General features: G+C 40.1%; 1 protein-coding gene across 2 annotated transcripts in view; it reads left to right on the plus strand.

The window, feature by feature from the left end:
- The window catches only part of KCNH1 (potassium voltage-gated channel subfamily H member 1), a 446,156-nt gene that overhangs the window by 49,286 nt on the left and 382,257 nt on the right, over positions 1 to 14,613 (plus strand). For both annotated transcript variants that reach the window (XM_003893141.5, XM_003893140.5), the window contains exon 5: positions 2,388 to 2,506. In XM_003893141.5, the coding sequence (XP_003893190.1) occupies positions 2,388 to 2,506 (119 nt within the window). The remainder of the gene's footprint in view (positions 1 to 2,387; positions 2,507 to 14,613) is intronic.

Here is a 14,613-nt window from a genome sequence, read left to right on the forward strand (position 1 = left end):
ATGCCTGGCATCCCCCTCCCACTTATAAGCCATGGCCCTTCATCCAGCCATTCCGAATGTCTTGTTCTTCACTGACATATTACCCTGTTTTATAATTTTCTGCCTTTGTAGGTGCTGTTCCTTCTGTGTGGGATGTCTTTCTTTCCTTAAGTCTACCTAATTCCTACTCATTGTTTAAAACTTTGCTCTAGTGCCATTTCCTTCAGGAAACTTGCTTTGTCTCCCCAGCCTGGATTAGGTATATGCCTTCTTTTGACAGTCTTGGCCATAGCATTCTGTACTCATCCCTGTCATAGAACTTAGTTCACTATGTCATGATTTCATAATTGTCAGTCTTCCCTGCTAGAGTGTGTGCTCCCTGAGGCCAGAATCTGTGTCTTATTCATGTTAATATCTCTAGTATCTAGTACCATACCTGGTACCTAGTAATTATGTTTATAGAATTAACACATGAGTGATTGAATCTATTTTTTCATCTGGCGAGGCATGATTGCCATTATAAAGTATCTATAGCACAGGAAAGAAAATATGGGTTTGGGAACTTGGGTAAAAACTTATTTCCTTCCTTCCTGCCCATCCTGGGTAGAAGTGTGATGCAAATTTCACACTGTTCATCCATTTCCTTTTCAACACCGACTCACCTTCCCATGCCCTTGCTCAGCCAGCCGAGAGCCCACTCTTTTAAGAGCCCACTCTTGCAAGAGCCCACTCTTGCAAAGAGAATCAGGGCTAGGCCAGAGAGTGAGGGGCTATCCTGAGTCTAGGGAAATGCCCAGAGGTCCAGGGATATTCCTTTTTATTCTTTTATGTTATATCAGGTGATGAACCAAGGGGTTTGGGGCACCTGCTCTGCCAGCTCCCTCTCATCACTGTTCTCACAGTATATAGATCACGCTGGTGGTGGTGGTAGGGTGGGTGCAGAGCCCTTGCTGATGTTTACATACACAACTGACTGAAAAATAAACTCTCTGCTCTTCTCGAAAAGCTTTTTGGAATCCAGTTTCAGCTGTATTTTAAGCTAAAGTAGAGCCTTCCTCTGAAAGTGACTTTTAAAAAATCTTAATTCATAGTTCCCATAGCACATTCATTGACATTGGGGGAGATGTCAAAGACCCCTACAGAGTCCATGCTGTCCCCTCCTGTTAACATTAGTGGGATACCCCACCCACCCACAGTCAAACCACTATGCGTATCTTTTCAAGCCAATCCCAGCAGTTCCACATTTCTGCTTCGTGGCATCAGGGTGGATGAAAGCACTACTGGCTTTTTATTGAAGCCTGGCACTTCTGGAATGAGACAAAAAAGAGCTGATTTGCTATTCTTACTATCTTGACAAAAATTTATCCAGTTTATGATTCTCAAAGGTTGTATAGAAAAATAAAATACGGACATTCTTCTGCTTAACTCCATTGTCCTCTGGATTCTATCTTGGAAAGTTGCTCCAGGGTAAAATTTGGCAGATGAGATTTCTACTGGAAGGTGCTGAATGCTTCTAAACTCTAAAGGATATAAAAAAATAAAATCACCTAGTCCTGCTTTTAGCTGTAATGTAAAAATAGTTACATGCTCTGTTTATTTGCTATATACCCCATGTCTGGGTTTTTGGAGCTCCTAAAACCCAATTCCTGATTCTTGAGAATCCTGACAGGACTTCAAGGGTCTCATGGGGCAACTGCATGGTCATAACCTTGATGTAGATGGGTTGTTGAGTGTTGAAATGGACAATTGTCTTTGGGGGCCTTTAAAAGGTGTCAAGATCACTCAGACATCTTCGATTCTCAGTAAAGACCTGTCACCAACCATCTTTCTTCCATCCTAAAGCAGACTAAAATCTACCACTGCTTTTCCCCCACCTCCCCAGGGGTTGAAATCATTTCTTACTCCTCTGGCCTTGGAGAAGGTAATGCATAGAATGGCTATTGAACTAGCTTGTCCATTTAAAACCCAGAACCAGTTGTTTCTGCAAGATCAGGTAGCCTGGGGATTGGGAACAGCCTGAGCCAAGTTACCAAATCAGAGAACCATCTCAATTACCTGGTATTATCTGGTGAAGAAGGCTTGGGCCATAGTGGAGAGATGTGCTAGACTCTCATTGTCCGGGCACTCTGTGTCTTAGTCTCCCTATTTGTAAAATGGTACTAAAACCTGCTCTACCAGCTTCACGAACTATGATTAGGTTGAAGTGAAAGTGCAGGGGAAAAGCAAATTGCGACACACAAGGTGCTTTTCTGAGCAGTGGGTCTTGCTTGCAGGGATGCAGAGTGACTGTTGGGAGCTTAGGAGGGCATTGGGGGTGTCTGTTTCTGACAGTATAGCTTCTAACGTGAATGTCTGTGCACCTTTGGGATGTGGTTGACCCTGTCTTTTCACTCTTCCACTTGCTTCAGGCTGGGGGAAGTTTGCTCGGCTGACAAGAGCACTGACAAGCAGCAGGGGTGTCCTGCAGCAGCTGGCTCCAAGCGTGCAAAAAGGCGAGAATGTCCACAAGCACTCCCGCCTGGCAGAGGTAAGAGCAAGGGGTTAGCTCATCTTGAGCGTCACTTTTAGGGGGTGCATGGGCTGAGACAATGGCACAAAACTAGGTGCTATCATGGAGAGGACCTTCAGGACCCCCAGACACCTGTCTTGGCTGGGCTTATACACCACAATGTGTGACACTGGGTAAGTGACCTAACTCCTTTGAGCTTTATACTTTCCCATGTGCAAAAGCAGGCTGGAAAAGCTCTGTTTCAGCTTGCTGGAGATTGAAAGTGTCAGATCACTTTTTTAAGGAGCTAAAAGTGCTTCGTGTACAGGAAGGAGTTTTAAAACAATTTTGTTATTAGAGCAATACATACCATTATAGGCAAAGAAGATACAGGAAGTGAAAAGAAGAAAATAAAAATTACCTGCAATCTCAACAACCACATGGCATTTTACATTTTTTTGGTGTGTGCATTTAACTTGTTTCTTTGTAGATATCCTATTTCCTAAACGCTAAGAAATTCATTTTTTCATGTTAATGTTTATGAAGTTGAGACACATCTAGCAATAGTGTGTACATTAAATGTGATTGTGTTGCCTTTTCTTCACTTTATATAATCAGGAGCATTTTTACATGTTAACAAATATACTTAAAATTATTATTATTTTGGTAATCTTTGTAGTAAGGAAAATTTGGCATTCTTCTTTTTGCTGGGGTAAGTGAGAGGTTAGGAAGCCTTGACAAGGTATCTTATTAGGCTTCATGCACCCAACTTATCATTATCTGCTTTTGATGGTGCCTGGTCTTTATTTTTATTTTATTTCATTAAAAAAAATTTTTAACTTCTTTTTATTATACTTTAAGTTCTAGGGTACATGTGCACAACGTGCAGGTGTTTTACATAGGTCTACATGTGCCATGTTGGTTTGCTGCACCCATTAACTCATCATTTACATTAGGTATTTCTCCTAATGCTATCTCTCCCCCTGTCCCCCATCCCACGACAGGCCCTGGGGTGTGATGTTCCCTGCCCTGTGTCCAAGTGTTCTCATTGTTTGGTTCCCACCTATGAGTGAGAACATGTGGTGTTTGGTTTTCTCAGTAAAGACCTGTCACCAACCATCTTCCTTCCATCCTAAAGCAGACATTGTGATAGTTTGCTCAGAATGATGGTTTCCAGCTGCATCCATGTCCATGCAAAGGACATGAACTCATCCTTTTTATGGCTGCATAGTATTCCATGGTGTATATGTGCCACATTTTCTTAATCCAGTCTATCATTGATGGACATTTGGGTTGGTTCCTAATCTCTGCTATTGTGAATAGTGCTGTAATAAACATATGTGTGCATGTGTCTTTATAGTAGAATGATTTATAATCCTTTGGGTATATACCCAGTAATGGGATTGCTGGGTCAAATGGTATTTCTAGTTCTAGATCCTTGAGGAATTGCCACACTGTCTTCCACAATGGTTGAACTAGTTTACACTCATACCAACAGTGTAGAAGCTTTCCTATTTCTCCACATCCTCTCCAGCATCTGTTGTTTCCTGACTTTTTAATGATTGCCATTCTAACTGGTGTGAGATGGTATCTCATTGTGGTTTTGATTTGCATTTCTCTGATGACCAGTGATGATGAGCATTTTTTCATGTATATGTTGGCTGCATAAATATCTTCATTTGAGAAGTGTCTGTTCATATCCTTCACCCGCTTTTTGATGGGGTTTTTGTTTTTTTCTTGTAAATTTGTTTAAGTTCTTTGTAGATTCTGGATATTAGTCCTTTGTCAGATGGGTAGATTGCAAAAATTTTCTCCCATTCTGTAGGTTGCCTGTTCACTCTGATGGTAGTTTCTTTTGCTGTGCAGAAGCTCTTTAGTTTAATTAGATCCCATTTGTCTATTTTGTTGCCATTGTTTGTGGTGTTTTAGTCATGAAGTCCTTGCCCATGCCTATGTCCTGAATGGGATTGCCTAGGTTTTTTTCTAGGGATTTTATGGTTTTAGGTCTCACATTTAAGTCCTTAATTCATCTTGAATTAATTTTTATATAAGGTGTAAGGAAGGGGTTCAGTTTCAGCTTTCTACATACAGCTAGCCAGTTTCCCCAGCACCTTTATTAAACAGGGAATCCCTTCCCCATTTCTTCTTTTTGTCAGGTTTGTCAAAGATCAGATGGTTGTAGATGTGTGGTGTTATTTCTGAGGACTCTGTTCTGTTCCATTGGTCTATATATCTGTTTTGGTACCAGTATCATGCTGTTTTGGTTACTGTAGCCTTGTAGTATAGTTTGAAGTCAGGTAGCGTGATGCCTCCAGCTTTGTTCTTTTTGCTTAGGATTGTCTTCGCAATATGGGCTCTTTTTGGTTCCATATGAACTTTAAAGTAGTTTTTTCCAGTTTTGTGAAGAAAGTCATTGGTAGCTTGATGGGGATGACATTGAATCTATAAATTACTTTGGGCACTATGGCCATTTTCACGATATTGATTCTTCCTATCCATGAGGATGGAATGTTCTTCCATTTGTTTCTGTCCTCTTTTATTTTGTTGAGCAGTGGTTTGTAGTTCTCCTTGAAGGGGTTCTTCACATCCCTTGTAAATTGTATTGCTAGGTATTTCTTCTCTTTGTAGCAATTGTGAATGGGAGTTCACTCATGATTTGGTTCTCTGTCTGTTATTGGTGTATAGAAATGCTTGTGATTTTTGCACATTGATTTTGTACCATGAGACTTTGCTGAAGTTGCTTATCAGCTTAAGGAGATTTTTGGCTGAGACAATGGGGTTTTCTAAATATACAGTCATGTCATCTGCAAACAGGGACAATTTGATTTCCTTTTTTCCTAATTAAATACCTTTTATTTGTTTCTCTTGCCTGATTGCCCTGGCCAGAACTTCCAACACTATGTTGAATAGGAGTGGTGAGACAGGGCATTCTTGTCTTATGCCAGTTTTCAAAGGGAATGCTTCCAGTTTTTGCCCATTCAGTATGATATTGGCTGTGGGTTTGTCATAAATAGCTCTTATTATTTTGAGATACATTCCATCATTACCTAGTTTATTGAGAGTTTTTAGCATGAAGGGCTGTTGAATTCCGTTGAAGGCTTTTCTGCATCTATTGAGATAATCATGTGGTTTTTGTCGTTGGTTCTGTTTATATGATGGACTATGTTTATTGATTTGCATATGTTGAACCAGCCTTGCATCCCAGGGATGAAGCCAACTTGATTGTGTTGGATAAACTTTTTGATGTGCTGCTGGAGTCGGTTTGCCAGTATTTTATTGAGGATTTTTGCATCGATGTTCATCAGGGATATTGGTCAAAAATTCTGTTTTTTTGTTGTGTCTCTGCCAGGCTTTGGTATCAGCATGATGCTGGCCTCGTAAAATGAGTTAGGGAGGATTCCCTCTTTTTCTATTGATTGGAATAGTTTCAGAAGGAATGGCACCAGCTCCTCCTTGTACCTCTGGTAGAATTTGGCTGTGAATCCCTCTGGTCCTGGACTTTTTTTTGGTTGGGAGGCTATTAATTATTGCCTCAATTTCAGAGCCTGTTATTGGTGTATTCAGAGATTCCACTTCTTCCTGGTTTAGTCTTGGGAGGGTGTATGTGTCCAGGAATTTATCTATTTCTTCTAGATTTTCTAGTTTATTTGCATAGAGGTGTTTATAGTATTCTCTGATGGTAGTTTGTATTTCTATGGGATCAGTGGTGATATCCCCTTTATCATTTTTTATTGTGTCTGTTTGCTTCTTCTCTTTTTTCTTCTTTATTAGTCTTGCTAGCAGTCTATCGATCTTGTTGACCTTTTCAAAAAATCAGCTCCTGGATTCACTGATTTTTTGAAGGGTTTTTGGTATCTCTATCTCCTTCAGTTCGAGCTTCCCTGGCTGCTTTGTTTACCTACTCAAGCCTCAGTAATGGCAGATGCCCCTCCCCCTGCCAGGCTGCTGTCTCACAGGTGGAGCTCAGACCGCTGTGCTAGCAGTAAGCAAGGCTCCATGGGCTTGGCATCGGTGGAGCCAGGCATGGGATATAATCTCCTGGTGTGCCATTTTCTAAGACCATTGGAAAAGCACAGTATTTGTCTCGGAGTGCCCCGTTTTTCCATGTGCCGTCTGTCATGGCTTCCCTTGGCTAGGAAAGGGAAATCCCCTGACCCCTTGTGCTTTATGGGTGTGGCGATGCCCCTCCCTGCTTTGGCTTGCCCTCTGTGGGCTGCACCCACTGTCCAACTAGTCCCAATGAGATGAACCAGGTACCTCAGTTGGAAATGCAGAAAACACCCGTCTTCTGTGTTGATCACGCTGGGAACTGCAGACCGGAGCTGTTCCTATTCGGCCATCTTGGATCTGGAATACTGATCTTTATTTTTTCAACTACATCTGGGCGGGACCAGTTAGAAGCATTAAATCTTCTTGACTCCAAACCACCATCTTACCCAAGGAAAACAGGTAAACTGTCCCATTGACTGTAGATGGCTCGTCAGTCCTTGATCCACGTTTGGATGATTTTGGATCCATGTTCTAGCCTGGCTCCAGAGTTCCATACCCCCTAGTGGAGACACTACCAACATGATTCAGCTCACAAATAATGTTCTGAATATATGCAGTAATGTACAATGAGTTAGCTACAAAAGATCTCCTTGTAGTAACCAGTAGCTTTTGTCAACAGTGGAGATGGGGAACATTCATTTGTACCATTTTAGAGAAGGAGAGATATTTGGATGATGGTAGCATCATTTTTTGTCATGATGTGGGCTTGGCTTATGATAGAAAGGATGCTAAAGGAGACCTTTCAACTCACAGCCTGTACTTTCTCTGCTGCTTCTTATGGTTAATAGAATAATCTCCTCTCCTATGTCTCTCCCCTTGCTCACTCTTATTTAGCCACACTGGCCTTTTTGCTGTTCCTTGTACACACCATGCTTAACTGCAAGTCTTTGCCCAAATGTTATTTTCTCTATGTAGCTGACTGTATCAGTCAGAGTTCTACCAGAGAAACAGAGCCAGTAGGGTACTTAATATGAAGAGATTTATTGCAAGGAATTGACTTATGTGATTGTGGTGATTGGCTACTTGTGTCCAAAATTCAGGGCAAGTTGACAGACTGGAAACCCTTGGGAAGAGCTGATGCTGAAGTTCACAAGCAAATTCCTTCTTCCTTAGGAAAACTCAATTCTGCTTTTAATGCCTTTTGACTGACTGGATGAGGCCTACTCAGATTACAGAGGATTATATCTTTTCCTGAAAGTCGACTGATTGTAGATGTTAGTCACATCTACATAATACTTTTACAGCAACACTTAGTTTAGTGATGGCTTAAATACCTGAGTGCCACGTCCTAGCCAAGTTGATACATAGAACTATTACCTCCTCACCTCTTGTCAACTTGATACCCATACACATTTTTATAATCCATATTTAATCTCCAAATAAGTCAATAAGAAAACATACTTCCATCTAACATGGTACAATTACTGTATGTACAATGGAAAATATGCCAGCCTTTTCCCCAAAAGAGGCTGCAAAGTCATTGGTGATGTTCATTTTTCTTCTTCCTATCCTGTAATGCAAATACTGTGATATAAGATTAACTATTATAAATATATTTATGTTATATAAGAGGATAAGAAAGGGATGAGAATAATAGTATTATATATTATAAATTTATACCGAATTAAGGACAACTTCTAGTCCTCTTTTTAATCTGATCTATGTTTTCTTCCACGTGATACCTTCTAATGTAATATACAGTTTACTTACTTATTGTGTTTATTCAGTGATAAATCTCAAGCACTTAGAACGGTGTTTGGCACATAGTAGGTATTCAGTATTAAGGTTTTTTCTTTTTTTTTTTTTTTAATTGGTGGAATGAACGAAAGAAAGGAAACAATGTTAATGAGTTTTAGTCTACCGGTCTGGCATAAGTGGTTGCTCATTGATTGCCAATATAAGGCAAACATCTAGGTCTCATCTCAGGGGCTAGTATGCTTTAGCTAACCTGGCTAGAGGCTTATTGATTTTTATTGATCTTTTCAAAGAATGAGCTTTTGATTTTGTTAATTTTTTTCTATTGATTTTTTGCTTTCAATTTCATTACTTTCTGCTCCAATTTTTGTTCTTTTCTTCTGCTTACTTTGGATTTAATTTGCTTTAATTTTTTAGTTTCCTAAAGCAGAAGCTTATTGATTTTTGATTTTTTTCTTTTCTAGTATATGCATTTAATGCTAAAAATTTCCCTCTAAACACTGCTTTTGCTGCATGCCACGAATTTTAATTTGTATTCTCTTTTTCATTTAGTTAAAATATATTTTATTTTCTCTTGAGATATAGTATTTGGCCTGTGTATTATTTAGAAGTGTGTTGTTTGGTCTCCCAAGTATTTTTGGATTTTCTAGCTATTTTCTCTAACTGATTTCTAGTTTAATTCCACTGTGGCCTGAGAGCAGACATTGTATGATTTCTATTTGTTTGTTAAGGTGGGTTACATGGCCCAAAATGTGGTCTATCTTGGTGAATGTTCCATGTGACCTTGAGAGAAGGTGATTTCTGCTATTGTTGGACAAAGTAGTCTATACATGTTCATTCTATCCAGTTGATTGATTGTGTTATTGAGTTCAACTATATCCTTAATGATTTTCTGCCTGCTAAATCTGTCCATATCTGATAGAGAGGTATTTAAGTCTTCAACTATAATAATGAATTCATCTCTTTTTCCTTGCAGTATCAATTTTCTCCTGACATTTTTTGATGCTCTGTTGTTAGATGTACAGGTGTTAAAGATTATGTCTTTTTTGAGAATTGACTCTTTTATCATTATAATGACCCTCTTTATCTCTGATAACTTTTCTTGCTTTGAAGTCTGCTCTGTCTGAAGTTAATACAGCTACTCCTGCGTTCTTTTGATTACTGTTAGCATGATATATCTTTCTCCATCTCTTCACTTTTTAATCAATATGTGTCTTCATATTTAAAGTGACTTTTTGTAGATGACATATAGTTGGGTTTTGTTTTTTCATCTGGTCTGACAGTCTGTGTCTTTTAATTTGTATATTTTAGACCACTGAAGTTTAAGGTGATTATTGATATAGTTGGATTAATACCTCTGGTATTTGTTGCTTTTTTCTGTTCATTGCCCTTTTTCTTCTTATTTTGTCTTCCATTCTTTTTCTGCCTTTTTTGGTTTTAACTGAGCATTTTATATGATTCAACTTTTTCTCCTTCCTTAGCAGCAATCAAAATGCAAAAAAAAATTATTTTTACTGGTTGCCCTAGAGTTTGCAAAATACATTTACAAGTAATCCAAGCCCCTTTCAAATAATACTATACTAAGTACCTTATAAAAGGAAGATGTTCCTAATTCCTCTCATTCCTTGTATCATTGCTTTAACTCATTTCATGTATTCATAAACACATATGCATGCATAATTGAATACACGTTATTTTTTCATTAAACTGTCATCTGTTAGATTAGTTAAAAATAAGTAAAATAAAAGTTTCATTTTACCTTCACTTATTCCTCTCTGTGCTCTTTCTTGATGTACCTCTAAGTGTCTGACCTATGTAATTCTCATTCTCTCTGAAGGACTTCTTTTGACATTTCTTGCAAGACAGGTCTACTGGCAACAAATTCACTCCATTTTTGTCTGAAAAAGTCGATTTTTCCTTTTTTTTTTTGGAGATGGAGTCTGCCTCTGCTGACCAGGCTGGAGTGCAATAGCATGATCTTGGCTCACTGCAATCTCTACCTCCCAAGTTCAAGTGATTTTCCTGCCTCGGCCTCCTGAGTAGCTGGGATTACAGGCATGCACCACCACGCCCGGTTAATCTTTGTAATTTTAGTAGAGATGGGGTTTCACCATGTTGGCCAGGCTGGTCTTGAACTCCTGACCTCAGGTGATCCTCCCTCCTTGGCCTCCCAAAGTGCTGGGATTACAGGCGTGAGCCACTGCGCCTGGCCTTTTCCTTCAGTTTTGAAGGATAATTTCACAAGGTCCAAAATTCTAGGTTGGTGGGTTTTTTTTTTCCCTCTCAACTCTTTAAATATCTCATTCCACTTTCTTCTTACTTGCATGGTTTCTGAGAAGTTGGATGTACAGTTGATCCTTGAACAACATGGGCTTGAACTGTGTGAGTCCACTAATATGTGGATTATTTTTTAAAAAGTATACTGAAAATATTTTGGAGATTTACAATGACTTGAAAAACATGCAGACCAACTCCTTAGCCTAGAAATATTGAAAAAGTTAGGTATGTCATGAATGCATAAAATATATGTAGATACTAGTCTATTTCATTATTACCATAAAATATAAACAAATCTATTACAAAAAGTTAAAATTTATAAAAACGTATGCACATAAACAGAACATTTACAGACGTAAAGAGGCAGTATTAAATAACTGCATAACATGAACTAAAGTACATACTTTACTACTGTAATAATTTCGTAGCCACTTCCTGTTGTTCTTGCTGTGAACTCAAGTGTTATGAGTATCCACTTAAATGTTGTGATGCTAATCATCTCCTCCTGAACAGTCCTTTTCTCTAGTAAATTTTATATAGCAGTAAAAAGTGATCTGTCAAGGTTCTCATCATGAATCTCTAGCATATTTTTTTTAATCGTGTTTAGTAGAATACCATAAACCTCGGTAACACTAGGGGACCCATACGAAGTGACACTAGTTACAAGAAAAAGTTGGATTGCTCCATATATATCATAGATTGGGGTCTGCAGCTGTGGCTGCCTGCCATTTCAGATAGACTATTCGTATTCTAAACAGATGATATAAATTTATGGTATTGATAAATACAGTACATTACTGTGAATGTATTTTCCTTATGATTTTGTTAATAACATTTTGTTTTCTGTAGCTTTATTGTGAGAATACAGTATGTAATACAAAATAACATACAAAGGATGTGTTAATTGACTTTATATTGTTGGTAAGGCTTCTGGTCAATAGTAGGCTATTAGTAAATTTTTGGAGTCAAAAGTTATTGTAGATTTGACTGTGTGGGGGCATCGGTGTCTCTAACTCCTGCATTGTTCAAGGGTCAACTGTAATTCTTATCTTTCCTTCTTTTTAGGCTAGGTGATTTTTTTTTTCCCGACTTTTTTTTTTTTTTTTTTTCTTTTTGAGATGGAGTCTCACTCTGTCCCCCAGGCTGGAGTACAATCGCGTGATCTTGGCTCACTGCAACCTCCACCTCCTGGGTTCAAGCAATTCTCCTGCCTCAGCCTTCTATAGCTGGGATTACAGGCACCTGTCGCCACGCCTGGCTAATTTTTGTATTTTTAGTAGAGACGGGGTTTTACTGTGTTAGCCAGGATGGTCTTCATCTCCTGACCTCGTGATCCCCCGGCCTCGGCCCCCCAAAGTGCTGGGATTACAGGCATGAGCCACCACGCCCGGCCGTTTTTGTGGTGTTTGTCTGAGTTGGTGTTCTCTGTACTTCTGTGATCTGAGGTTTGGTGGGTGACATTAATTTGGGAAAATTCTCAGTGATCATTGCTTTGAATGTTTCTTCTGTTCCTGTCTTACTTTTCCTTCTGGTATTCTCATTATGTGTATGTTATACCTTTTGTAGTTGTCCCACAATTCTTGAATATTCTGTTTTCTAAAATGTTTTAGTTCTGGAAGTCTCTATTGGCGTGTCCTCAAGCACAGAGATTCTTTCCTCAGCTGTCTTCAGTTTACTAATGAATCCATCAAAGACATTCTTTGTTTCAATTACAGTGTTTCTTATCTCCAGCATTTTGTTTTGGTTCTTTCTTAGAGTTCTCATCTCTCTGCTTACATTGCCTATCTCTTCTTGCGTATTGTCCACTTTTACCTATTAGAGCCCTTTAAAAATTAACGCTAGTGGTTTTAAATTCCCAGTCTGATAATTCCAACATCTCTGCCATACCTGGGTCTGGTTCTGATGCTTACTCTGTCTCTTCAAACTGTGTTTTTGCCTTTCAATATGCCTTGTGACTTTTTGCTGAAAGTCAGCTGTCATGTGCTAGGTAAATAGGCCATTTAGTAATGTGATGGTAAGGTGTGGGGTGGGGGAGGAATGTTCTATAGTACTGTGATTAGGTCTCAGTTTTTAGTGAGTCTGTGCCCCTGCGCTATGAATTTTACAAGTTCTTTTCATTCCTTCCCTCACCCCTTGGCAGGGACAGGGTGGCTGGAGCTGGCTGGAGATGGGTATTTCCTTTCCTCCAATCAGTTAGTTAGGCTCTGGTTAAATAGTTTCTCCTGAGGTCAGACCTTGTTAAGAAGATCAGAATGCTCTGGTTTCCTTTCTCGTCCCACTGCCAGAAGCACAAGGGGATTTTTCTTCCGTCTTCACTGTGAAGACCTGGATAGTTCCTGGAGGTACAATTCACAAAGTGTAAGGGACTTCCTACGAATGGGTCCTCCCTGGAGTTTTTAATGCTCAGACTTGTCCACATAGCCTACAGCAATTTTTCAGTTACAGTTTAGATTTTCCTACCCAGCACTGGTTCCTGTGGAGGTTTCTGTTCATGCCTGTCTGCTCTGGCCAGTTGTAATTCTCTGTATTCACCAGTCTGTCTTTCCAGCTTTGGAGGTATCATTTTGCCCTGTGCACTCACTTCTCTGATGGATCTAAGAAGAGTTGTTGCCGGGTGCAGTGGCTCACACCTGTAATCCCAGCACTTTGGGATGCCGAGGTGGGTGGATCACAAGGTCAGGGGTTCGAGACCAGCCTGGCCAATATGGTGAAACCGCTTCTCTACTAAAAATAGAAAAATTAGCCAGGCATGGTGGTGCATGCCTATAGTCCTAGCTGCTCAGGAGGCTGAGGCAGAAGAATCACTTGAACCCGGGAGGCAGAGGTTGCAGTGAGCCAAGATTGTGCCACTGCACTCCAGCCTGGGCGACAGAGCGAGATTCCGTCTCAAAAAAGAAAAAAAAGTTGATTTTTCAGATTGTTCAGCTTTTTACTTCGTTATTAGGATAGAGTGATGGCTTCTAAGGCATTTACATGATGTATTGGAAATTGGAAGTTGGTAGGAAGTTCTAAACAGAAAAATGTGTTCTCCGTCCATAGCTCATAGCTGATATTTTGTCCTGTTTTCTCACTGATCAAATGGAGACTGAATAAGAGTATGGAGACCTCCGTGAAAGCTCTCCCACCGCTAGGAAAAAATTGACACAAAGCACAGGTGGACTGAGAATAGCAATTTTGCATTTAAATAGATTGCACGTGTTGTTTTCAAAGCCAGTTTAATCTCCCTGTTAGTCTGATCCTCTCTCCTGAGCTCAGGCAGTCTGGCCTTAGTTCTTACTGTAGAACTCGTATCTCCTTTATGGACTGATTCAAGAAAAGAAGGAAGGAAGTACTGTGTACCACATTCTGTGCTCCTTGTCTCCTCCTATAATCCTCTAAACCTGGAGCAGTTTTACAGCGGAGGAAACAGAGGCATAGGGAAGTTCACTCACTTGTTCGAGGTCACCTGGTGGTAAGTGGGGGACTCTGGAATGAAAACCAGGTTTACCTGACTCTGAACCCAGCCTTTTTCTCATTCGGGGCAATTCCTTCTGGGCGTTGTTTCTTCTTCCTAGCCCTCTGCTACTGCTTATACGAGGGCGACCAGGGTTTTTGGCTTTAGACTGGGTAGGGGATGCTGAAATCTCCCCCTTCTCAGCAAAGAAAACCCAGTTAATCTCTGATCTTAAAAATACCTTATGTCAGTGCATAAGTTAGGCTGGAGGACCTTTGTCACAGGTTGGATGCTCCGAGATGCAGACACGGAGCTAACACCTGTGAAAACAGGGAGGAAACAGCACTAGGCAGGGGTAGTATCAGGCCACAGTGCAGACCCACAGAGGCTCTACCAGCCTGACAGGAAGGCCATCAGCAAAGATTGCCAGTGAGAGAAGTCCCATATAGGGCAAAAATGACCAGGCCCTTAGCCACCTTCTTGCTTTGTCATGGGTGGGTGCTCGCTGGAAGCTCAGCTTTCTGTCCCTTAGGAACCAGCAGCTGGAGGCTGTCAGCTAACTGCAGTTCCTGAAGCTGGGCAGAGAAACCTTTTTAAAAGGGGATCTGAGGGACACACTTCCGAGATTTTTGTTGCTGTAACTCCTGGTGCCCTTATAAGGAGGAAAGTCTCAGTCTGTAGGAGAGAGCAG

The sequence above is a fragment of the Papio anubis genome, chromosome 1 (assembly GCF_008728515.1).
Source record: "Papio anubis isolate 15944 chromosome 1, Panubis1.0, whole genome shotgun sequence".
NCBI lineage: Eukaryota > Metazoa > Chordata > Mammalia > Primates > Cercopithecidae > Papio > Papio anubis.